Source organism: Diorhabda carinulata, chromosome 12 (assembly GCF_026250575.1).
Source record: "Diorhabda carinulata isolate Delta chromosome 12, icDioCari1.1, whole genome shotgun sequence".
Classification (NCBI taxonomy): domain Eukaryota; kingdom Metazoa; phylum Arthropoda; class Insecta; order Coleoptera; family Chrysomelidae; genus Diorhabda; species Diorhabda carinulata.
The window spans coordinates 1,673,026-1,700,670 of NC_079471.1; the positions used below are offsets into that span (position 1 = coordinate 1,673,026).

Below are 27,645 nucleotides of genomic sequence, written 5' to 3' on the forward strand. Positions count from 1 at the left end.
CAAAATTAATATTTTATTTTCATATTATATTCGTATAGATCGTAAAATAAATACGGCAACACTGCTTTAGTCTACAAAACAGATCTAGTCACGGATAAAGAGAGAAAACAAATGCATGTGTCAGACAGATACATTTTTTAACTATTACGCATGCGTCCTGTACAATGTACTGCAGGAGTCAAAGGAAGAGTTCGTTCTGCAACCTTTAGCATTTTACGTATTTAATATACTGCTCATACTATTCATAGGATGTGTAGAAAAAAGGATTTAGATAAATTTTGGTCAAATGATGTAAAATACTTGTTGAAAAAAACATTTGAGAATAAGCTATATGAGTGAAATGTACGTGTTTATTATATAATGGTTTTTTAGCGAATGAAAATGTGAATTTTCAGCCTAAAAACAACCGTGTATGAATATTTATTTTCAAAAAATTCTATATTATTAATTTATATTTAATATACCCGAAATATAATACTTTATAAGCCATTTTGGATATACATCAATGCAATCACCAATGAATGATGTACATTCTAATCTACGTTAAAATTTTTATTCTAATGGAATCTCCGAGGATATATTGAAAATTGGCGACTTCAAAACGATTCAAATCCAGATAGGATGCACATACTGTTAAAACTGAATCTTTAACGTACTGAGCAATAATTATACTAAAATGAGATACACAAAAAATTTACTCGCCGATAATCAACTAGAAAGAATGATCATTTACGATTAAACTTACTTGTGCCTCACAATATGAGCATTTTTTTAGAAGTAACGTGTAATTGTTGGCATTTGTCACAAATATCACTAATAAAACGAACACAACACAATCGAAAACACTAAATTAAAAGCACAACTTGAGGAAGCTTTTTAGTTTATAGAAATACAATGGCGTAGCAGTGTTGCCACTTGTCTTGTACAACGAACAATATATGATATATTTTAGATTAGAACGTTTTATTAAAAGAATAAATTGATTGGAACTTTGAACATATAATAAAAGGATGCATGAAAATAAAATTATCATATGGATTCAATTTCACAAAATGTAATTTTGAGATATAAATTTGATTTCTTGGTCATTAGATTTCTCATAATACGGTATGTTTTTTATAATCTGGCAACAGCGTTCTATATAAATTATTTCTATGTCTAGAATATATAGAATAGTAAATTTCAATCAAACATTACATTAAATATTTCTTTCATTACATTATAATAATCGTTCTGAATTAAAGATATATTTAAAAAATGTTTGTCGAGAATCCAAGGGTAGGATAATACAGGTCTTGAATTGAAAATATTTGAATAAAATACTGGCAGCATTGAAGGATAGAAATTGACGTGTCGTACTGCGGGCGCGGATAAATAAGACAAATCTAATTTTTTTTAATCAGTATAAAAAAATTCAAATCATTTTTTTTATTTACTATTAATAAAAATAGTTCTAAAAAATGAATATGAAATCATTTTATAATGAATGTAGAGGAAAAATTATGAAAATTTCAGGTAATGGGAAAATGATTGATGCCACACAAGAATTCATAGCGATCGGTATTTGCAACATTGCCAATTCGTTCGTACAAGCTTTCCCATCTACTGGATCTCTATCTCGAAGCGCGGTAAATAATAACAGTGGCGTACGAACACCATTAGGAGGACTCTACACCGGCATTCTAGTTATTCTGGCACTTTTCTTCTTCACTCCATATTTCTACTACATACCAAAAGCTACCTTAGCAGGTATCATTATTGCGGCTGTCATTTTCATGGTGGAAGTCAAAGTTGTCAAACCTATGTGGCGATCTAAAAGTAAGTTAATCAAACATTCAATTATAAATCATTATAAATGATAATAATGAGTTGATAGAGAGGTTTGGTGGTATTTTTTAACTATACCAGGGCCGGCTTAAGCTCATTCCCGATCATTGAAAATATTCTTTTATTCGTTCCCTACCAGATATACTTACAGTGGCTTGATAGAGACAGTGTTGCCACATTAGAATGGCCGTCATGTTTTACTTCTTCTTTTTTTGTGTGTGTAGTAGTTTGGGTTAAATATGGCGGCCACTTTCATGTGGCCACACCGTATATCAAGCTACGTCCTTGCAAGCTAATGCTGAAAATGAATCATATAAGGAAACTGACAGTTTTCTTTCATTTTTTTTTAATCATATTTCATTTCCCTTTTCACGCGGTACGACCTCCCCGTTTTAAAAATCTAATCTATAAACCACGCAGATCGTAATAACTCTAGACTTCGAGATGAAACCGCGAAATAATTAACATTTAACTTTTTTTTTTTCTATTCGCTTTCACCTGATTCGACCTTGAGTTTAATCGACACGGACCAATGGTTCGAATACTAATAAAAGAAGAAGTTTAATTGACGTCTATTCAACATGTAGTAGTTTAATAAACTCGATTAGAAATAACTAAATGTGGAAAAAAAAAGTTACGGATATTTAACGTTGTTGCCACGTATTAACGTTACATACATTGATGCCAACTTTTGGGGTGTAACGACCGAATCTTTTTGTCTTAGTATGGGTGCAGAAAAATTGCACTCACTTCATGTTGTGCTTTAATTCTTGTTTCGTTTAGTCGGTTCTGGGAAGTACCATGATTTTATTAAAATACGCCGATTCGGTTTAATATTATTTTTATTTCGAAATTAGTAAACAGATTTTTTTTATTCACTAAATTAGTTCCTTATCGCATATGATCATCGCGTGAAATAAAAACCGCTCATGGGTGAAAATACTTGGATAATTAGGCATGAAATTGCTTAGTAGTATCGGACACGTTACATAATCAATAAACATACGAGGTGCAATGAAAACTTGTCAAATTTAAACGTTTTTCGTTATAACAATACATCTTTTTGTTTATTTTCGCTTTAGCATCGGTTTATGTTTGTTTTTTCGTGAAAATAATGACCAATTAGCACATATTCTTCTTAAATTTCGATATAGTCTGTTCCCAATGACAATCAAACACAAACTAAATGACGCAACTTGTATCGATTCTGTCAAACGTCAAACGTCTAATGCTTGTTGACAGGAATAGCATTGCTCTGCCAATCGAGCGGGAAATTCAAACAATTACGGTATTATTTACTCGCCCTCGTAATAATTTCTTATTTTATGGTCGCCAAATAATAATCATTAACCTTAATTTGACTGCATTATTTTTTTTTTTAGAAAGTGATTTAATACTAGGATTCGCAACTTTTATTGCCTGTCTTGCTCTTGCTTTGGAAATTGGAATTTTAGTTGGAATTGGAATAAATATACTCTTCATTTTATATCACGCGGCAAGACCAAAAATTACTGTTGAAAAGTTGAGGGTAAGTAGATAACTGCATTATCAAAATTGATTGACGTCATCGTTTTAAGATAAAATGTCAGAATTGCCGGTTAAATACATCGATGATCTGTTCGTTTTTTATAATTTCGATCAGATCGGTTCAGTGTGTTCGTTATATTTTATTCAATTCTATGACCATCAAATGACAGTTGACATTTGTGTACACTTTTATAAGATGTATATGTTTGATTACAGTTGAGTTATATGTCAAATAATACACACGTTAAACACCTTATTCTATTGAATTATTCAATTATTCAAGTATATCTCATTATTTGGCATTTGACAGTTGACACTGTATACAAGACGTGAAATTTGTTTGACGGAAAGGATTTGTAGGTTCAATAATTGTTTTTTGATAAATCGTCGTGACTTTTAGGGTCTTTTTGATAGAAAATTTCAAAAACTAGGTAAAAATAAATACACTTCTTCTAACTCGTTCTATTGAATTATTTAAGCTCATGTCCAGTTCAGATTGAAGATCTATGATCATTAGTTGACAGTTGACACTGTGTAGACGACATAAAGTCCGTTGATAAATACTTATTCGTAATAAATCGTATTGATTTTAAGTTTTTTTTATATAAAATTTCTATAAACAGGTAAATACACCTTGTCATAAGTTCAACACTTCATTTAACTCGTTCTAATTAATTATTTAAGCCTATGTGTGGAAGATCTATGATCTTTAATTGACATTTGACATTGTGTAGTCGACTTGAAATTTGTTTAACGTAAACCATTTGTAGGGTGAATAATAAACAGTTTTTCTTTATAAAACTTCTTGATTTTAATTGTTTTTTTTTTAATATAAAATTTCAAATAACAGGTAGAAAGAAATAAATACACTTTGTAATAAGCTAAACACCTTATTTAACTCATTTTATTAAATTATCCAAGTCTATGTCCTGTTCTGATTGAAGATCTATGATAATTAGTTGGCATTTGACAGTTGACATTGTGCAAACTTTTTCTGTGGTAAAAAAATTTATAGTTTACACTTTCTCTTGATAAATCCTATTGATTTTAGGTTCATTTTAATAGAAAATTAGTTTTAAAAAATATGTGAAAATAACTGAATACACATTGTAATATGTTTATTAAATAATTTCGAAAATTATTAATTTTGTGAACCATTTTCCTTGTTGGGTTGCTGGTTGACAACTTCCACTAGTATTTTGAGAAAACACTTACCTGGTGAAAAATTTAATTTGGGACAGGAAATTAGTATTAGGAGGTGGACATTAAAAATAAATAATGGGTCGTTAAAAAAACAAATCATAACATTTATTCCTTATTAATTTTTTGTTTCAGTCGAGAGATAACAACGAATATCTGATGCTAACCCCAGACCGTTGTTTGATCTTCCCTTCCGTAGACTATGTGAGAAATTTAGTCACTAAACACAGTCTACGTCAGGGGATTCCTGTTATCATAGATTGCTCCCATATATACGGGGCTGATTACACGGCAGCTACCGTAGTAGAAATTTTAACCCAAGATTTCGCAGCTAGAAACCAACCGTTGTTCTTCTTCAATTTGAAACCGTCAGTTTGTGCTGTATTCGAAGGGCTGGCGCCCAAGGACTTCGTCGTGTTTTATAATGAAGACCAAATAGATCAATTGCTTAAAGAAAGATCTTACGTTAAAAAAGAGGAGGTATTGAAGGTTTGATTTATAAATAATGATAATTTAATGTTATTTTCTTGCATATTATGTTTTTTTTTTCTTTTAAATATGGTGATGTATACCGCTACTTTGGTGACCAAAAGGATCACTTAATTTTGACTATTGTTTTGAAAAATGTATTCAATTAACTTATTTTCTTGATGTAGTTCAAAAAAAATTAGTTTTATCGTATTTTTATAGAGAAGAATTCTAGAAAAACATTTTTTCCCAGTTTTTTCTAGAATCTATTCAAAATAATGGTCGACTCATTTTTTTTAATTCTTGCTAATATGATCTTGTTCTTCTTATCTTATTTTTGCTCATTTTTTTTTTCAAATTTTTTCTACATAACGATTTATACAGGTTGTTTCAAAGAAAAGTTTATATTTTGTGATTCAATAAAACAATTATCAAATTTCTTCTTCTTATATGCTCGGTCAAAATCTTCTTATTGTTTCTTCAAACATTTGCTGTATTTGTAAGAATTTTCGATTGCTTCTGTTCTTCTCCAACTCTCCATTTATATATTTACATTTCTGTACTGATTCTTCACTTCTATCACTTGTCATTCCACCTTTCACTTGCTGGAAATGCTTCATATTCTTCTTCTTATATGGTCTGTCAAAATCTCATTGTTTCTATCCTTCTCTAACTCTCCATTTATATATTTACATTTCTGTACTGATTCATCACTTCTATCACTTGTCATTTCACCTTCCACTTGCTAAAATGCTTCATATTCTTCTTCTTGTATGATCCGCCAGTATCTTGTTATTATTTCTTCAGTTATTTGCTGTATTTGTAGGAATTGAATTGTTGGGATTCTTTTACTATATTGAATCTTCTATATATTTCAATTTGACCTTTCCTTTGGTTGTTATACCTCATTCTTCTTCTTGTATGGTCCACCTGCACCTCCTAATCATTTCTTTTTCTAAATATAGCCAAATCAGCTTATATTTTCCATTTTAACTTATTCTTAACTTCAAATTTTCTTTCCTCGGTTGCATTTTTGTTATTACAAATATAATCTTTTACTTTTATGTCTGTTTTTTCTGGTTTCCTGTTTTGAGTACTGAATTTAAACAAAGTTATAATATTTCTCAATTCCTTTCTTCTTCTAAGGGTACGTTAGTTCAGACTTTGTACCGATACCATTAATTTCAGACAATTTTGTTATATTTTAAGCTTCCACTGGTGAAACCCTTTTATCGGGTCCATTTGTGAATACATTTCTATATTTAACTCAAATATATCCTTTGGGAAGATTATTTCTCCTTATGATGGCATATTAAAATTATTTGGATCATTTAACTAAGTTGGAATATTTGGTAATGTACTGAACACACTATTTACACTATCACCCACCGTTTGGATAACCAAGTTAAGATAACTTGGTTATCGAAACGCGCGTTAGACAGTGTACTTTTGAGTGTTGGTGTAGTGGTAGTGTGTTCAGTATTTGGATCATTATTCAACAGTTACCAAAAACTTTGATACTGAGTAGGCATATTAAACATTTTGATCTGTCCAAACGTAGTATTTCAGTATTTCCTTGTTTAATCATAAGTCTTCCTATTTGTTAACTGCCTTATTTGTATATATGTATATCTCGCTTGTTCTTTAATCGATCTAATAGTAGTTCGAAATGTTTGTACATTTTTAATTAAAGTGTGTAAATTTGTGGAAATTGTATAAATTTGCTTTGATATGTTATATAAAAGCTATTCATCGATAAAAACTAAAAATTTAAAAACATTTTGTTGAATTATCGGTAGTTCTAGATTGTTTTTAACTCTTCATAAAGGTACGTAATTGTTTTGTATTATTCAATTCATAATTTTTCATAAATATCTATATTTTAACCCCACTATGGACAGGGAAAGTGATAATTCATTTTTTTTTGTAGAGATTACTGATTTTTTTACTTTTGCTAATTTTGACCTAACAATAATTGATTTTTTTTAGTAAAAATATTCACAACGAAAAATAGTACAAATTAAATAACCTCATATTTACAACTCGCTATCTATTTATCGATATTTTTGGAAAAAGAATTATTAGAAATTTATATTTTCACTTCCTAACCCAACTTTTCTATATACTCTAAATAACTTTAATTACAATAGATGTTATACTTACTTTTATACGTTCACGTATTATTAACTACTAATTTTCATAAACACGGTGAAACACAGTCACTTGTATCATTTTTTTAACTTTAAGAAACTTTCCCTTGTAAATAAACTTTAAGGGGGCTTCCCACGCTACGATAAATCGTAACAATGTATAACCCTGTCATATGTCACTTAACCGTTATCGACCCCAGAACTACTTTACGTAAAATTTCTCAATAAATATAATTAAAAATTCTCGAGTTCATCTGCTTGCATTTTTTGTCATTGTTACAACAACAGTCTAAATAACTTGGATACAAGATACAAGATAAATTGTAACAATCTGATCGTTACGATAAATTGCTTCAACTTATCATACCGTGTAAAATTCCCTTAAACAATCGGAAACAGTTTATGTCTGATTTTACCATGGAACAAACCAGTGTTACCATCTTGTTTTATGACGTCACGCTTTCCTTGTCTATTGTATTATTACAGTATTAGGTGTTGCATACTATAGCGGTAAACAGTACAATTATTGGTCCTTTTAGAAACAACATTATAACACGATTAGTTTGCTTTCACTGGCTGTCAAAGTAATCGACGTAATTGATTCAAATTCTGACGGGAGACAAATGATAGTTGACAGTTGAAATTTTTATTGAAATACTTTTCACACAAAATAATAAAAAGTCATCAATTTGGTCAAATCTAAATTATATACGAGGTGATCAAAAAATATAATAGAATCAAAAATTATCAAAAAAGCCTTGTATACAATTTGTAATGCATTAATCAATGCAATGTTGTCAAATGACCAAGAATTGTTCTGTTCACCTAATCCTATGTAAGTTCCTTGAAATAACGATAATAGTAAATTAATTTAATAGTTTCAAATAGTATTTTTAGTTGATTATAATTTTAATATATTTATAATAATGTATTTTTATTTTCTGTGAGATTTATTTATTAACATATCTTTCAATGTATAGGTTACTTACCTCACTATTAAACTTTTTGTAGTTAGACTGTGATATTAAAACATTTTCGTCTAAAAACAGTGTTTTATTTACTTTATTTCAAGTATTCCTATTTTACCCAAATTACAGCATTATTGGCAAAACTGTCAAAAACGTAAAATAATTTTCAATTAAATATTGAAGCATGCCGCTATTAATTCATTTCTATCTGAATACGGTCCTGTCTATATTTAAATCAAGTTATTTGTCACGCCCCTCTTTTAGCTTCATAGGCAACTAGGGTGAGGACAGGTATGTAAGGTCGACAAAAAAAAGAGAAGAAGGTTTTTAATTCATTAATGAATAATGAATACAAAAAATACTTATGTTGCAACTAATAAATAAATTAATAAATCATCTTATACTAGTAAACTTTGAACATTTTTTAATAAATAAATAGTATCACCTTTTAACGTATTAAAGACAACAGTATCCATTTCCCTTATACCTGAATGCGGTCCTGTCTCAAAATGACGACCGTGGGGTAAACAATCGAACCTTTCTTGATTATTTTCAGTAATTCGGTTGTTTTGTATTTTTTGTTTTTTCTTCGTGTTAAGAGGAATTCATAGATACTATTTAGATCTGTGTCAATGAGATTACCACAGCAGGAGAGTTTTTTCCGTCAGTCTGTTAGTAAACTCAAACCATACAGTAAAGGCATTCGTTTACCCCTCGGCGGTCATTTTTTATGGATATCAGCTGATTTTGACAGTTCATTACCACGGTATTTGACTCTACTCTCTTTTAGCCTCATAGGCAACTAGAACGAGGACAGGAGTTGTAGTGCGAAAAATAAAAGAGAAGATTTATAATTATTTAATGAATAATATATACTTATACAAAAAATATATATGTTGCAACTATTCAATCACCTTATACTAATAAAATTTGAACATTTTTTCAACAATAAATAAATAGTATCACACTTTAACGTACTAATGACAACAGTATGTAAAGTTTGGAATCTCTCCATTATACGCGTTCCAACTAATACTGGAAAGAAAATAGTCCAGTTAAATTTTTCACTTTTTTTAATTGAAAGGATATATAGTACAGTCAATAACCGATATTACTGATTGAAATTTTGATAAGTATGCTTTTAGAAGGTACAATCATTAAATATCTCCTCCCTGTATTTATTTTTTACATGCTCAAAATGTTCTTATCAATTCTTCATTACGTCGTGATAAGAAATTGTCGAAGTATTTATTTTCCAAAGTAAATTTTAAACCTTCAAAGCGCAAATTTTCATAATTATTAAAAATAACAAATATTTTATCGATAGCTACGAGGTGTCATTGAAAAATTTGACCAAAAGAATTTTTATAGTAGCACACCCTCACGTCATAAGTCAAGCAATGACAAGTTTGAGCTACAGCCGCTTTATCGAGATAGTATTTGAAGTGCCTGTCGTAAAATAAGGATCTCCAAACACTCATTATCATTGGATTTTATTCAAAGTTTAATGCGTTAACTGCTAACTACGAAAAAACTTGTAACTGACCCACCCGAAGAGATTTTTGTTACATAATTTAACTTAACCTCACAAAATGTTACAATCTGTTACTATTTACAAGTGAAATACGGATTTCAATTTGATTGCTAAAATTGTTGCTCGAGATGAAAGTTGGGTTAAGAAAGTTTTTAACCTAACCTACCCTTCTTCACCCTCCATTGAGGTCTAAAATGAAAAGAATCTTATTTCAAGGGAAATAACTAAATTAGAAAGGGATACTGGAATGTTTGCAAAGAAATATTTAAAAATTAAAGTCTAATAGCCTCATTCTTCGTAATGATAACGTGCCATACCACAAATGGTTTTTAGTTAACGAGTTTTTGGGTGCTAAAACTTTTCTATTTGTCTCTATCCAACTTATTGGTTGGATTTAGTACTATGCGATTTCTCGAAAATAAAAAAAGGTTAAATCGAAGTATTTTTGACATAAAAAAACGCAAAGCATATAATAGTCACTTGGAAAGAAAAACCTTTTAAAGATACTTCCAGTCGTGGATTCATTATACCGGGAGAAGTACAAAGCTAACCAATGATGGTAATTTGAAGGGTATTCATTTCAATTTTAAATCACGCCTCGTAGATTTGTTATAAACAATCAAAAAAATACTCACTGTTTTTTAAAAATGGAGACGTTGTTTCGAAGCCACACTATCAACTGTTGATATTCTTAACATTCTTCTAATATCTAAACAAAGCAACGAATACTTTCAACGAGACACAACACGAAACGAAAATAATCAGCTAATTGATGGATACGGAGGAAATGCGAGTAAAAATATGTTTATTCAAACAAAAATAAAAACAAGAGCATAAACAATCAAAAATAATATTGAGGTTATTGGCGAAAATGACGTGTCGCTAGATGGCGCTGAATTTGGTTTCTGTGAACGACTATGTGTAAAGGTGTTTGATGCTGTTTAGTTTTTTAAGTGTTTTTATAGTGATTTTGGTAGTATTTTTTTCATATTTGTAATTTCCGTTATCTCCTAAACGTGTTTGTGTTGTTTAGAACAAAATTTAGAACAAAAAGTTGTGTTTGAATTAGGAATCTTTAGGAATTTTTCGCTTTTGTTTATGTTTTTATATCTCATTTTTTGCTTGCCCTCCGTATATAAAAATTATTTAAGGCGATTGTTAATGTTCAAACTTCAGTTTTCAAATGAAAATAAAAGTTTTCAACTATTTTTATATGAAATGTATGTATGTATAATCGCGTAAATTCTCCTTTATATTTCTGTATAAGCCAACTCTAAATCGAACGATATTGAAGTTTTTTTGCGGTCCACGTGATCTGCTTATGACCGAAATACCGCCATTTTCGGCTTGTTCTCAATCGAGTAAACATCGCAACAAACATATTTCGATAAAGTATCACAAAAAATCGTTTTTCAAACGTTCACCATTTAACATTTAGAGTCATTTGATTTCAAATTTTTATTTGGTGTTAACGTGAAAGTTAAATGAAAGTGTAAAAGTTTTTCGGCAACAACCTAAATGATGTTAGGTTTCGAAAAACCGCGTCGAACATGTGTGATGAAAGTGATATATTTAAGGTATGATTCTTTTTTTTAATATGAATTTTAGTTATACGAATAGTAACACAACGAAAAAGCAACAATCACTTTAGAAACGCGTTGATTGTTGTGGATATTGATTCAATCTGTAATATAAAACGTTAATATGAAATAATATATATACGAGGGGAAGATGAAATTATAAGGAAGATTATGGAAAACTATTATTTAAATTAATTATCATTATAAGTCTTGAAGTTAGGCCTTTTTAGGTATTTTTTTTATTTTTTCAAGACAAACGAAAATAATAAAAATTTTTAAACTTAATCCATCTGAAACTATTAATATGCACGTGATCAAGGATGTTTTGTCTTGTAATTAGTTTGAAAGCATTATCAGATAATGTAAATGAGCTTATTTATTGTGTCCCTTCACAATACGGTTTTTATTTATTGTACAGAAAATACACAAAAACATTAATAATTTTAAATTTCAATATATTTCTGGTTTTATGCACTTTTATTATATTAAAATGGTATTTTCGTTAAACTTACCTTTGAGACATGTCATTATATCTATAGTTACTATCATCGAGAGCCTTAGGAGCACTAGCTCCTTGGTAGTAATCCACGTTTTTGTTTTTTTTAAAAACCTCTCCATAATAGTTACTCATACCTCTAAAAAATAATTTACAAACTCAAAAAAAATAGATCTCCGTGCACAAATAAGCAGCCAACTGTCAAATTTGATAAAAATACTTGTTTCACTTCTTATTTCATTGAATCGTTAATAACTCGGTGGAATTATTATTTATTAGTGTTCCGAGGACATTTTATCATGATTTGTGGTTATTATTATTTAGTGTTCCATGGTCATTTTAGTTGACAGTCCTGAAGCAATTCGAGTTTCTAAGTTCTAGAAACTTAATGTTGGTTAGTCAACTGTCAAACTAAGTAAAACTTGTTTCACTTTCTTAAACAGACTCATTTCACGGAATCGTAAATAATTCTGTGGAATCATGATTTGTATTATTATTTATTGTTCCATGATTATTTTAATTGACAATCCTGAAGTACTTCACTATTTTTACTTACTTACTACGGACAGTTGCAATTTAATTTTTATTTATTAAAGTAAAAAATTGTTATAACATATTTTTTGATGAATTCGGTGTTTAATATACAGTGTATCGAATTCGTTCAAGACACTTCCATATTTTACTGATTTCAAAAAATTTATACTTTTTTTTAAACATTTTTATAACTAAACCGATGACATAGAATTCTCCAGTAAATTTTAAAACACACTAGGGTATTCAGTAACTGTATAATCTTATAGACGGAGGCACAGTTATAGAAGAATAGCATATATAGCCTCGTTCCTATATGTTACACATCTATACTTCATTTTTTAGGTAATCTGATGAGTTTAGAATTTTTTTTTTTGGAATTTAGTTTGTTTTGAATATTAAAAATTATTTTGTAGGGTTTTTTACTAATTATTGTGACTAGTCTTGGTTTTACTTTTATATATATTCAACATTTATTCTCAACGTAGGTGAAAAAATTATTAAAATCATTTTTAGGATTTTATGACAACGAATAAGGTACTTACATGGGTATCGTATCATCATTACCTTGCTCAGGATAATAATCATTATATCTTTTACCAATACTGTTTCGTAAACGGGATCTATAAAAAAAATAAACAAATTCAACCACTGGTTCCAACAAGTTGAAAAGGAACTTTTAATCTACATTGAAATGGTTGTTAATTCCAACCGGCAATGAGTATATGTCACTTTATGGTACACCAATTATCTAAAATATATACAGGGCCTTACAAATTTTCATTGTTTGATCTCGTTTAGCATACAGTCGATATATTAATACTTTTTTAACCCGTTATACATTATACGTTTTATTAAATTATAGTACAAGTACTGTTAGAATAATTTTAAGTTTGTTTTTCCTATAGAAAAATCAGTTTTTGATGATTATTTTGATTATTAAGTGAACCTTTTAACTACGGGGTCATGGTTACCGGTTGGGTTATGATATTTAAAAATAAAAAAATACTGACCTTTCGTTATTTTGTTCACGGGGTTTGTACCTTTTATATAATGATGATAACCATATCGAGAAAATGATCATAGGTACGGAAGCTACTAAACATATCATCATCGACATCCAGAAGCTATTCTAAATCGGACAAAATACATTTTTCGATTACTAATGTTGAATGGGGGCACAATTCAAAGCTAACTTACCCATGGTAACGTTATTTTATCACAAACCGCAATCAACATTGCATGGATCGCAACGTTTAGAGGACCACACTGACCTAGCTCCTCAGTAAGTACAGTATTCACCCTTCTCAAATAACCCCGAATTATTTCTTCTACTTTATCAATATATTTATTTATTCCCTGGAAGAATTTTATTAACTCACATATTTCATGGGTTTTTATACGATTGATTCAACTCATGGGTTTTTATACGATTGATTTGACTCATGGGTTTTTATACGATTGATTCAACTCATGGGTTTTTATACGATTGATTTGACTCATGGGTTTTTATACGATTGATTTGACTCATGGGTTTTTATACGATTGATTCAACTCATGGGTTTTTATACGATTGATTTGACTCATGGGTTTTTATACGATTGATTCAACTCGTGGGTTTTTATACGATTGATTCAACTCATGGGTTTTTATACGATTGATTTGACTCATGGGTTTTTATACGATTGATTCAACTCGTGGGTTTTTATACGATTGATTTGACTCATGGGTTTTTATACGATTGATTTGACTCATGGGTTTTTATACGATTGATTCAACTCGTGGGTTTTTATACGATTGATTCAACTCATGGGTTTTTATACGATTGATTCAACTCGTGGGTTTTTATACGATTGATTTGACTCATGGGTTTTTATACGATTGATTCAACTCATGGGTTTTTATACGATTGATTTGACTCATGGGTTTTTATACGATTGATTCAACTCGTGGGTTTTTATACGATTGATTCAACTCATGGGTTTTTATACGATTGATTTGACTCATGGGTTTTTATACGATTGATTCAACTCGTGGGTTTTTATACGATTGATTTGACTCATGGGTTTTTATACGATTGATTCAACTCGTGGGTTTTTATACGATTGATTTGACTCATGGGTTTTTATACGATTGATTCAATTCATGGGTTTTTATACGATTGATTTGACTCATGGGTTTTTATACGATTGATTCAACTCATGGGTTTTTATACGATTGATTTGACTCATGGGTTTTTATACGATTGATTCAACTCATGGGTTTTTATACGATTGATTTGACTCATGGGTTTTTATACGATTGATTCAACTCATGGGTTTTTATACGATTGATTCAACTCATGGGTTTCTATACAATTGATTTGACTCATGGGTTTTTATACGATTGATTCAACTCATGGGTTTCTATACAATTGATTTGACTCATGGGTTTTTATACGATTGATTCAACTCACCTCTATACTTATATCGGAGTTTTTCAATTGATTTTGGGCGAATTCAACGTCCTGAATGAATTGTGTTATAGCCGCAGACATACTGGAAGAATTCATTTTGATCTGACCGTCTACGATAATGGCCAGTTCCTGAAAATATGATTTTTTTTCACAACTTTCAGTGTATTTTTCGATCGAAACTCACGAGTGCTTGTCGCGCTTCAGCTATCGTCGGTTCTAAAATTGTTTCCTCGTAAGTTTTGATATCTTCGATGATTTTTCCGAGACCATCTGCCACTTGGGGGTCTTGCGAAGACATTCCGTTGACCAAGAGCTCCAAAGACGTCACGACACTTTTCAAATCCATGTTAACCACGCTCTTACTCAACTGGAAAATGCGTAGGCGTGATGTGAGGGTGGAAAACTTGTCGAAATACTCTCCTGATGACCTGACGAGGATAATTACGCAAATTTATGAAATTATCGTACTGATATCGGTCCTCGACAGGTCGACAACAGGGTGTATTTCGAAAATTGCAACAATAAATTACCTCGGTTCGAAAACTATCGACGTCGACATCGGGATCGATTTTCGTTAGTTCCTCCAAAACCCCTTGGGAAGTTTCGTTCAAAATTTCGAAATCCTCGGGAAAAAACGTCGACCATCGATTCCCAATTTGCTCTCTGATATCTTCCAACGAATTCGTTACGTCGAACTTCGAATCCAGCTGCGATACATCGAATTTACTTTCCAAATTCAACACGCTGTAGATGCTTCGGTTATCGTAACATTTCAACAGCCCCTCGCCGACCGTATAATTCAGATCGTCGCCGAGAATTTTCCCCGGATAATCGTCTAGTAGGTGTAGGAGCGTCGAATGTTCCGGATCGCGGAGGGGGTAGCAAACTACCCTGTCGGCGGCGACGCCCGATACCATCATCGCGACGGTGATCGGACCGCAAAAAAACGAGAACGCGAATATTGCGACGGCTGCGCTGAAAAGGAATTGATTCGATATACAAAAAAGAAGGAGGAATCGGAAATCTAGTCGTACCTCATCAAACATAAACTTCCGCTTCGTTTCGTGCAGCAATCGCCGGCGGATCGCTCGGGTCTCCTTCCGAATACCCCGAACACCAGACCGAGCAACGAGAAAACTGTCGCCGAAAGTAAAACGCAACACAACGTGACTCCAGAGTAATAAAAGTACGGGTAGTACTCGTACAGATAACCGTAACCATTTTCGATTGTTTCGTTTACTTGGTGAAATTGCGAGGTTAAATTTTCTGCGATATCGTCCAAAGTATTCAAGTTGTTGTTTATATCGGTACCTGTAATTCATTTTAATGGCGTTTTATTCGCAATCGCGCACGCTTAAATTCGAAAAATACTCGTCTCGACGGAGTATAATCTCGAAAACGAGACTGCGAGACTCGATATTTGTTAGTTTCGTCATAAGAGAGTCGACGTACGTAAAAGCGTCTACTTGGAGACTTGGAAACGTGACAATGAATCAACGACAAGATCCTGGATAGGGAAAATGAGATTTTCTATTTTTTCCTTCCTTTTTTCCTAGTTGCGAGACATTTTTGTTATTCAAAAGAACTATAATCACTTGTGATGTGGCATAAGACGGTTTCGTCTCGTTATCGAGACTATACTCTGACAAAACGAGACGATACTTCCGTTAATCTCGTCTCGAGTTTCGTATGAAAGTTTCTCGGGTGAATATTTCTACTTGGACATTCGAAAAACCTGGAAATAGAGGAACGAGAACATCCCGAAGTGGAAAAATGGGATTTTGTTATTTTTCCTTGCACTTTTCCTAGTTGCTAGACTTTTTAGTTATTCAAGATGGAGTATAAGAGAGTTTCGCTCGATCTCGTCTCGTTATCGAGACTATACTCTGACAAAACGAGACGATACGTCTGTTAATCTCGTCTCGAGTTTCGTATGAAAGTTTCTCGGGTGAATATTCCTACTTGGACATTCGAAAAACCTGGAAATAGAGGAACGAGAACATCCCGAAGTGGAAAAAATGGGATTTTGTTATTTTTCCTTGCACTTTTCCTAGTTGCGAGACTTTTTAGTTATTCTAGATGTAGTATAAGAGAGTTTCGCTCGATCTCGTCTCGTTATCGAGACTATACTCTGACAAAACGAGACGATACATCGATTAATCTCGTGCGAAAGTCTCGTAGGTGAATATTTCTACCAGGAGATTCGAAAACCTGGTACAGAAGCGCGGGAAAATGAAATTTATTATTTTCTCTATCCTCTCATCCTAGTTCAAGATGTAGAATGACTGTAACTGCCAAATAACTTCATTTTCTATGTTATACGCCTTCAGACGTAGTGCTCTGAAGTTCCGTAGGAACTTTGAAAGAATGTAGGTGAAAATTTTGTCCTCCACGATGCAAAATCTTTTACCAAAACCGGGATTTCCAAGTTTCTAATGCCCCAACAAAACTCCCAATTATTCCGATGGATCTTCTTCGGTTACAGACTTCCAAGTGCACCTCAACCCCTATAGATTACCCCGATAACTGATTTTTTACCTAAATATATTTTTTCTTAACGGAAATATTCTAATTTTGTCCTCATTCTCACCTGCTTCGTCAATTTTTTCGGATATCTGCTGTAGAACATCAGATATTGTGTCATTGATATTTTTTTCCGCATTTTCCAACACTTCCTTCCCGTTCTCAGCGACGTTTATGATATTCTCTATATCTAACTCTCCGATTAATTGTAGTGCTTGTGAAACATCCGGTAACTACAACAAATGTCGACATTGAGCCTCAATACTCAACCCCCCACGGTCACCCATCGTTTGACACAATCTCATACTAACTTAGGGCTCACCCCTGTATACTCTGGTGCCTTTAGCACGATTTTTGATGTATAAAGTTTCATCTATGAATAGATTTAAAATAATATTTGAAATAAGCGAAGCTACTAAAGAAAAAGTGAGGAATATTATATTTTTTTTTTGTTTCATACTGTATATTATTTGTATTTATGTGATAAACAATATACTAACTTTGTTAAAATCGACATTGATCGCCAAACTACTGATAGCTTCTTCTACTTCCATACATTCCTGTTTAAATTCTTCGGAACATTTGTTTAACGTTTCTATTAAATTTTTTTTAATCTCCTCCATTCCTAATAAACATGATAACAATTAAATAATTAAATTAAAATAATTAAAAATAATAAATAACAAGTTTTCGCATTCATATACACCTAAATCATTTCGTATTGACCCCAGGTACCGAACACAACTTCCACTTCCTGCTTGTGTTACAAGAACCGATACACCTACTAGGAAAAACCGATATACCTACTAGAAAACCTCCATATGTTTCTATAAACTTTTGAAATACAACATATTCAAAGTTTTCAATGATAGTCTATGTAGACCCCCAACTCTAACAAATTGAAAAAGTCAATTTCAAACTGTGTTTGATTTTCTACACCCTGTTTTGTTTTCTTTTCACACCGGTTCAAAATTTCTGGGAGTCGCCCCTATATTTTTTGTGAATCTAATAAGGGAGGGTTTTTTTAACTTCCGAAACTCTTATCGAAGCATTTTCCCATGCCACTGAAAGGTATTGGTAGCAATGAAAATTGTACAGTATTTTTTCCAACGAAGTAAATCACCTTCCCATTTCAATTCTGGTGGATATGGTGTATCAAACTTTTTTGGGGTAATCCAGCTCAAGAAGATACCTTCAGAGGGTTTTTTTACTTCCGAAACTATTATCGAAGCATTTTCCCATGCCACTGAAAGGTATTGGTAGCAATGGAAACTGTACAGTATTTTTTCCAACGAAGTAAATCACCTTCCCATTTCAATTCTGGTGGATCTGGTGTATCAAACTTTTTTGGGGTGATCCAGCTCAAGAAGATACCTTCAGAGGGTTTTTTTTACTTTCGAAACTATTATCGAAGCATTTTCCCATGCCACTGAAAGGTATTGGTAGCAATGAAAATTGTACAGTATTTTTTCCAACGAAGTAAATCACCTTCCCATTTCAATTCTGGTGGATCTGGTGTATCAAACTTTTTTGGGGTGATCCAGCTCAAGAAGATACCTTCAGAGGGTTTTTTTAACTTCCGAAACTATTATCGAAGCATTTTCCCATGCCACTGAAAGGTATTGGTAGCAATGAAAATTGTACAGTATTTTTTCCAACGAAGTAAATCACCTTCCCATTTCAATTCTGGTGGATCTGGTGTATCAAACTTTTTTGGGGTGATCCAGCTCAAGAAGATACCTTCAGAGGGTTTTTTTAACTTCCGAAACTATTATCGAAGCATTTTCCCATGCCACTGAAAGGTATTGGTAGCAATTAAAACTGTACAGTATTTTTTCCAACGAAGTAAATCACCTTCCCATTTCAATTCTGGTGGATCTGGTGTATCAAACTTTTTTGGGGTGATCCAGCTCAAGAAGATACCTTCAGAGGGTTTTTTTAACTTCCGAAACTCTTATCGAAGCATTTTCCCATGCCACTGAAAGGTATTGGTAGCAATGAAAATTGTACAGTATTTTTTCCAACGAAGTAAATCACCTTCCCATTTCAATTCTGGTGGATCTGGTGTATCAAACTTTTTTGGGGTGATCCAGCTCAAGAAGATACCTTCAGAGGGTTTTTTTTACTTTCGAAACTCTTATCGAAGCATTTTCCCATGCCACTGAAAGGTATTGGTAGCAATTAAAACTGTACAGTATTTTTTCCAACGAAGTAAATCACCTTCCCATTTCAATTCTGGTGGATCTGGTGTATCAAACTTTTTTGGGGTGATCCAGCTCAAGAAGATACCTTCAGAGGGTTTTTTTAACTTCCGAAACTCTTATCGAAGCATTTTCCCATGCCACTGAAAGGTATTGGTAGCAATGAAAATTGTACAGTATTTTTTCCAACGAAGTAAATCACCTTCCCATTTCAATTCTGGTGGATCTGGTGTATCAAACTTTTTTGGGGTGATCCAGCTCAAGAAGATACCTTCAGAGGGTTTTTTTAACTTCCGAAACTCTTATCGAAGCATTTTCCCATGCCACTGAAAGGTATTGGTAGCAATGAAAATTGTACAGTATTTTTTCCAACGAAGTAAATCACCTTCCCATTTCAATTCTGGTGGATCTGGTGTATCAAACTTTTTTGGGGTGATCCAGCTCAAGAAGATACCTTCAGAGGGTTTTTTTTACTTTCGAAACTCTTATCGAAGCATTTTCCAATGCCACTGAAAGGTATTGGTAGTAATGGAAACTGTACAGCTTCCTTTGTATTGACCTCCCCATTTCCTTTTATTCCTTAATTAACAAGGACCTCTATTAAAGAGATTAAAATTCTTTGCTATGGTGCCTGACTATCATATTGAATTAATATGACATATTTTTGTTTTGTAACGTCTAAACTGTCTAATTTATTGTTTTGTTTATTATTATCCTATAAGTAAAATTGCTTTCACAACAAAATTCACAAAAAAATAGAAAATGACTCAATGATAATTTAAAAAATCTAAAAAAGTTGATAAATATAAAAAAAAATAAACAAAACAGTTAATATATATATTTTTTTAAAAATTAACAAATAAAAATATTTAGAATCTTAATTTAATTTTTTATAATGATAAATAAACTTTTTTTTTAAATATTTCTACTAAAAACTTTTTAAAAAAATGTGACTATAAACATAACCTAGAAATGTGAAAATATTTCACACAGGGCCGGCGTTCGAATAATTTTTTACACAAATTTAACTCACCTTCTACCAAATCAGTCTCTCTCGTTATCAAATTCGATGTAACGTTACTCAAATTTTCCAAATTATTTTCTAATTCTGGTAAAGTTTCGGCGAAATTAAGTATCCTCAATATAGAACTTGCGTTTGCCCATACCGATAACTGTTCTATAATATTTTTTCCAGAATCTATACGAATAAAAGATATTTAAGCTTCAATATATTTTTTTTTAGAAAGAAAATCAAAAAGAAATATTTTTCCAACCTAACTCAACTTGGAGATTCCTCAATGCCACTCATTAATAGGGAAAAGGACCTTTCAACATGGGGCCTATAATCTGGCCAATAAAAACCTGATTTCAAACCTAATTTGTCAATTGAGGTTATTATACAAGGTAAGTGTAATTTATCCGTAGTCGTTTTAAGTAAACGGTGTCTAATAATTTTATCGATACTACATTGTTTCGCACAATAATCTGCTTTTCACTATCATTTAAAGCAGTTCACTAACTCAAACGGCTTGATCCTGTTGAGCTTCAATAAATTGGCATTGTCGAGGAGCTAGATAACCTCAAAGTTCACTGCTGCTGGCTACTGGGGTCTAGTCAACAGTTAGAAACACATATTAAAATTTGAGGTATTCACCTTGTATGAAATCTTTGAATGCATCACCAAATTCTTCGTAATTATTTTTAAGAAGATGTTCTGCTTGATCTTTTATGCTATAGAGGAAAGATTGTGAATCCGCATAAACTTTTCTTCCGTTTTCAGGAAATTCATTGGTACCTTTTCGTAATTGTTGATTACTCGCAAAAGAACCCACCATTCCGAATCTAAAAGAAATAAAATAATATCTACAAATATTTATTCAGATGTCTCAAGGATCAAATAAAGCAAACAATAATGAAAAAAAAGTTGAATTTGGGCAAGAAAAATTTTTATTGAAACCAAATCTACTCAACCCATAACAGCTTCCACCATACCACCTCCAAACGACCATCCAGCGGTACAGCAGTACCTTAGGGGATCAATTTTCATTCATATTTTAATTATATTTACAATGGATCGTTATATTGTCTTCGGGAAAAGGTTTTATGAGTTATTTCCATTCCAAAGCAACAGTAACCGTAAAATCCATAGACCAGAGGACGTACTGCAGGAAGGTTTGGTAGATGTCTGCCTGGTGATCATCCAGCTATTTAGCTAACAGAACCAAGATAGCCAAAGTGGCCCCCAGAAAGGAAAGAATGATACTACTAGGCAGTTAGTTGGATACTGGCTTCATTTCACTACGTCCAGGATGCTTTTACATTCCACCATGAGACCATCTAACATCCTGCAGTGCAATCTTACTTTAGGCGGCCAATTTTCTTTCATATGTTGATTATATTTACAATAGATCATTATATTGACTTCGGGAAAGCTTTCTTCAGTTGTTTTAATTCTGACAGAGTTTGATTGTAACAAATAGAGTAGTCACAGAATGGAATGGAGATCCAGTTATACTGATAGCAGTTGCTTAAAGTGAAATTAATATTTTCCATAACATTTTTTCAATGCTGTAAGGACCTATTATGTCTCCTTCTCTTGCTGTGATACTGGGGATCCCAGTGTTTACAGCTAATCTACTAAACACACTTAGAAGTTGGATAGCTGTAGCTACCGGTGGTCTTCGTCTTCTATTTCATACCCTCCCAGGTGGAGTTCCGTAGTGTCTCACACTTTGGGAGAATGTGGATAGATGTTTCCTCCTCTGTGCAACACAATCTACATGCTGCTAAGTCTTACATCTTCAGGGATCATTGAGGTGCCAGTATTTCTATTTATACTGTACATAGTTTTCATTTTGTGTAAAATATTTTGATACATTTTGAAAAAAACTAGGGAATATGGCTTCTCTTATGGGAGGAAATGATTAATGAACGTGAAAGAGAAGACAATATGACAAAAATGATTAAAGGAACACCATGATTTAATGTATTAGCTCAGAAGAAATGGAATTGATGACGAAGAATTTTAATTTAAATACCAAAAATTGGTTTGCATTAATTCGATGGAATATAAATACCAAAAATTGGAGAAATATAATCGTGATACTTAGATATTTAATACGGGGTATTATGGGATTTATTATATTTTTACTTTCCAGAATATATGACGCATCTTTATCTTATCTAAAAACCAATCAATTGTTTCCAAAATTGCTTTAAATAATTATTTTCACCATTAACTAAATATATAGATGATAATACTCATTATATGGAATAATGTAGATAAATTAAAACACCAACAAAACGCTTTATTGTGATGAAAAAGAAAATTGGATCTTTTTTCAGATCTCATCCATTTTTTTTGTATATTTTCATCCATATTGATGCCAAAAGATGTCCTAGGTGTTCCTCGTTATTAACTGCCTCATTTACAATTTAAAATCACTAATAGCACTTGTAAACAGTCTTCGAAGTAACCAGGAACTTGTATGTATGTAGATAGAGATGTCATATACACTGTGATCCAAAGAATCTATTGTGTGCCCCTTTCTTGTAGTAATAGTGGGAAACCCAATTTTTTCAGCTGATCCGTAAGTCCCATTCTTTTTAGAAAGTCTAGAATGTGGGATGGCTTTAATTTCCAGAGGTCTTCGTCTATTTCATATCCTTCCATGTGGAATTCCTTAGGGTCTCATACTTTGAGTGAATGTGGATAGAAGTTTCGTCCTCAGTGCAACACAATATTCATGCTGCAATCTCTGCTAATTCTTGTATGTGTCCTTTGAGGCGATAGTGCCCCTATTAGTATTCGTAGGTTGCTCTGTTACGTTCAGCTGATCCTCTTGTCGTTACTGTTTCCCAAGAGAGTCTTTGCCTGTCTCATCCCCTGTAGATTGTCCCAATGATTATACCAGGGACAAGGAAGTTTTTATAAGTATTATAATTAGTTACTATAACTAATTAAAATGTAGAATTGAAGAATATAAAACAATTCGATACGTTTTATAATTATTGAATTATTAATAAGTATTAAAAAAAATCTTACACGAAGAATCCTAAACATATAGTTAATAAAACTGCAAGGATAATCTTCGCTCCAAGTTCTTTTCTTTTGTTACTCGGTCTGGCTTTGCCACCGCAATTTCCACAACAGCGACAACAACATACAATTAGACCGACTATAGGTAGAAATATAGCTATAGCTAATATAAACGCCAGTATATATATAAAACACCAATAATCTTCTATAACATCTTTGTAAGTTAACCCATCTTTAAGTTCAAGATAATATGTGTTTTGGATATCCTTTTTCCAAACAAAAGTTCCTAAAAATCAATAAAGGATAATAGGAAACTTATTAATCGAGAAAATTGGGATTCAAGTATTGGTAACTTCTATAGTATCAATTATACGTAGAATTTGTTGTTTTAAATATTGTTTCAGTCCCTATTTCCATAAAAATCATATTCGTAAGAACTTTGTAAAGATTTTTTTAACAAATACTTATTATTTAGAAAAAAATTATTCAAATTTTGATCGCTGTATCCTACAAAGTGATTCTTGACTAAAACGAACTCGTTTCACAACTTTTTAAACGAAAATCTGTAGTAGACAAACCAAAAACTTGACAAACGTTTTTTAAATTGAAAAACATGTTACTAAACGAATAAAAGTAAAATTTTGATTAACACTGACCTCTAAATAATATTTATTTGTTTCCATATTAGAGCATATAGTATAATACTCTCGAAAATTTGGAAATATTACACAAAAAATATATTCAACTGAAAACATTTAATAATTAAAACACGACTTCTACTATAACCTAAAATGTAAATATGTCAAGTTTGAACTTCCGCCACGGCGGCGTTGGCGCTTAATTTTGAATATAACGATGGAATTCAAAAATTAATGTTGTATAAATATTTATTTTATTAATAATAGGGATTTACAACAATTGATAATGAAAATATTTGTTTAAACAATTTCTATTGTCTCTAATTTATCACATGTTACAAGAACTGGTGACTTGATAAATGTAAACATCTGATAAATCAAACACATTCCGATTAGATAGTTGCAATAACCACAAAATACTCTGAAATTTCATTATTATTCGAAATCTACCGAATCTAAATACGTGTAAAGATTAAGAAATAACTTTAACCCAAAGTATATCTTACCTTCTTTGATTATATTTTCTGGAAATATACTGTTTATAAAGTCTGTAGTTAATTGATAAATTCCCGCCATTCCCACGGGACTAAAAGTGACACTCCCCGACAAATAATTGTGATTATCGATATAATCAGTATAATTAGGCATTAAACCATCAAAATTATCTTCCTCGACGGTCGCCATTTCTACTATTCTATACCTGGTCGTAAATATTTTCAAAATACACCTGGAAAATGGATTTTCACAATATGACTACTTTCATGACTTCTACAATAAACAAGATTATATTTGATCGTGATAATACGATCGTTTTATTGCGTTTATCTTATCTAAATTTACTTTAAGTGTCATGACGTATTAAATCGGAAATAGGGTTACACCACAATGTTTTTTTTCTCCATAATATTTCGAAATAATTTGATTTGAAATCTTCATAGTTTTTGTTTATATATTTTAAAATGTGTAAATCACATTTGTTATTATTTGTCATTTTTTTTACAAGTAAGACTATAAGTAAAATCATCGCACATGCGCATGGACGCAATCTCAAAATTGAATAGATCACAATATTAGAGTATTGATCTCAAAACAGTCAATATTGATTTGAATACAGTAAATAGTGTAAATAAATTTTTTAGTATCGTTATAATATCGAGTTTCGAGCAATTCTATTCTAAGAATACAAAAACAACGATGTTTACATTAGAGGTTATGTGTTTACATGAAAAATTCGTAAAATAAATACATATTAGTAATTTTATTTTTAATTAAGCATGTCTCGGATTGATAAATTAGTGAAAACGACAATGCTTATTTGAGGAATGTTTATTTGACTTCAACATAATAGTGACTCATTAAATTAGACCCTATGAGGAATCGAAAATGGCGCGCACGTACTACGAAAATGGCGGTAAATGTAAATTGTTTTGTAGAATTTATTTTAAAGAATCTTCAAAGATGAATATTTTAGTAATAACTTGATGTAACGTACAGCCTACGGGGGAATGAAAAAATATATATCTAAATAAGTGTTTATACAGGGTTTCACGTAAGTAAATAATATAATAAATTAGATATTTCAAATACCACTTCAATTAATAGTTATTTAAAAGTTGTTAAAGCAAAAAATGTGCGTAGTATAACATATAATAGGGGGGTAGAATTATAAATCAGAAATTTTGCAATTAAAATATCAAAATTTGTCCGTTAAGTCAAGTAAACGAAGGTCATTTAATATGTATTTCGTTCCTAGTGCACCATTTTGTGAGTTTAACTTTTATGTATTTGCAACGTATGCAGTGGATCGAGACGTGGTGAAAGATTTGGTTGGCGATATTGTGTAGTAATGAAAAAAAAAAATGATGTAATAATTTGATTTTAGACATCTCAACTCGAAAAATTTTACTCACTTTATCATATACGTTTTAAAACTGATTAAATACTATATTATTTTCCATATTTTTGATTACAAACACATGTCTATATCATATAATCGGTCTAACAGACATTTACTCACTGCAAAAAGTAAGATAAAACCCTGTAATTGGAGTTTTAATTACATTAAATTCAATTTTCCGTACGCTGAATCATTAATATCATGGTTCAAACTTAATTATATAAAATTTGTAGCGTTCGCATATTTTTAGATAACTAGACAAATTAAAACCATTTATAAACGACTAAATTATTTCGAGACATATTTAAAAAAAATAGATTGGACTATCTTTGTAAAACCAAAATGCTCTGAAGGTAAAGATGTGCAAAAAATCATAAAAAACGGGATTTGTTGAAATATATATAATCAACATAACCTCATTTTCTCAATCTCCGTATTAATTCCGAAGTCTGGCAACGTTGTTCATAGTCGTACTACTTTTTCCGTCTATGACTCATCTTTACGAACTGTAATAGTCCAGTCAAAATCGTCACTCGTTGAGGTGAGAATTGAATTAGTATAAATTATATTTTTAGAAGATAATAAAAATCAAATTAAAAATAAATACGAATTAAATTGAAGAAAATTCATTTATACGACATTTACAATAAAATTACTAAAGTAGCAATTTAAATTATAGCCTTATTTTCACGAAAAATCAATAGATAAAATGAAAATTTAATAATTTTTGTAAGGTGAGGTTAGGTTTTTTGATAAAAATAATGCATTTGCATACTTTTTTCACACACAAATAGATCTTGATGAGATCTATCCAACAGAGTTATCCATGGTTCGTTATCAATTGGCCTTCCTGAGATAATGGCCACTTCCGGTATCTCCGGAAGTAAATGTTTCCGCATAAAATGAATATGATAAATCGATTTCTCGTATAATCAATAACCTATGTATAGAGTTTCATGATTATCGTCGTGGGGTGGTCTATCACACTCTTACCCAAATTAATATACAATTATTTTATTTAGTAAGTTTAAATTACTTGAAGAATAAGAATAATTAAATAACCTGTCTTAATTAGAAAACTACATTACTTACCTTGTAGTTAAAAACTTTTCATATAGAATGGAAAGGTTGAATTTGAATCGCAATTAGACTGTACTATAATTTATATTATCGACGCGCGCTAAATTGACCTTCACTTCGTGGTTTAAACAGATGGTGAGGTGTGTTATCGCGCATGACCAATGCAACTTTATTTATTTTTAAGGTATTTTATGACAAAAAAAAACAAGATTTCAAGGACTGAATATTAATTTGGAAATGTTTAGGTTGATAGGTTATTGATATAAATATAGTGAAAACACTTATTTTGTTTATAAAGCGAAATAAAAAAATTCGATTTTTAACAATGATGTGGTGATTATTGTTTCATTAATTACGATAATAACCTCAACAAAACATGTTACTATTTATTGATAAAAAAGAGAACAAAAATATTGTTTATATCCAATAGCCATCTAGTATAACGTTTAAAATCTATTGACAATCGAGAATGACGTCATTGATAGTTCGGCCATCTTTATACGTCTAACATCTGCGTGAACCGACTATAAA

The 27,645-nt window shown here is 31.4% G+C and overlaps 3 protein-coding genes across 6 annotated transcripts in view; 1 reads left to right on the plus strand and 2 right to left on the minus strand.

Annotated features, from left to right (window-relative positions):
- Positions 1-896, minus strand: part of LOC130899900 (cytochrome P450 9e2-like) — a 32,872-nt gene extending 31,976 nt beyond the window's left edge. The window contains exon 1 of the mRNA XM_057810077.1: positions 746-896. The gene's annotated coding sequence lies outside the window, so the exon portion shown is untranslated. The remainder of the gene's footprint in view (positions 1-745) is intronic.
- The window catches only part of LOC130899899 (sodium-independent sulfate anion transporter), a 38,036-nt gene extending 29,818 nt beyond the window's left edge, over positions 1-8,218 (plus strand). Inside the window, exons 8-10 of the mRNA XM_057810075.1 lie at positions 1,516-1,818; positions 3,210-3,355; positions 4,690-8,218. Of these exons, the coding sequence (XP_057666058.1) occupies positions 1,516-1,818; positions 3,210-3,355; positions 4,690-5,049 (809 nt within the window). The 3' untranslated portion in view covers positions 5,050-8,218. The remainder of the gene's footprint in view (positions 1-1,515; positions 1,819-3,209; positions 3,356-4,689) is intronic.
- Positions 8,219-8,983: 765 nt separating this feature from the next.
- On the minus strand, positions 8,984-26,220 carry LOC130899999 (prominin-1-A-like). 4 transcript variants are annotated; one of them, XR_009060122.1, is made up of 17 exons: positions 26,048-26,220; positions 24,644-24,864; positions 23,506-23,785; positions 21,115-21,302; positions 20,494-20,658; positions 17,760-17,884; positions 17,327-17,492; positions 15,771-16,047; positions 15,267-15,711; positions 14,921-15,103; positions 14,737-14,865; positions 13,482-13,640; positions 13,295-13,413; positions 12,827-12,904; positions 11,767-11,889; positions 10,310-10,383; positions 8,984-9,175 (listed from the first exon to the last, which is right to left on the minus strand). XR_009060122.1 is itself a non-coding variant. In XM_057810280.1 (16 exons), exons 1-16 carry the CDS (start codon positions 26,053-26,055, stop codon positions 11,322-11,324), a joined length of 2,703 nt encoding a protein of 900 aa, XP_057666263.1. In that variant the 5' UTR covers positions 26,056-26,204; the 3' UTR covers positions 11,258-11,321. The 4 variants fall into 4 exon arrangements, 2 of the variants coding, with proteins under 2 accessions (XP_057666263.1, XP_057666266.1); XR_009060123.1 differs by lacking the exon at positions 26,048-26,220 and having other exon boundaries at positions 24,644-24,924; XM_057810280.1 differs by lacking the exons at positions 8,984-9,175; positions 10,310-10,383 and adding an exon at positions 11,258-11,358 and having other exon boundaries at positions 26,048-26,204.
- Between the last annotated feature and the right edge of the window lie 1,425 nt (positions 26,221-27,645).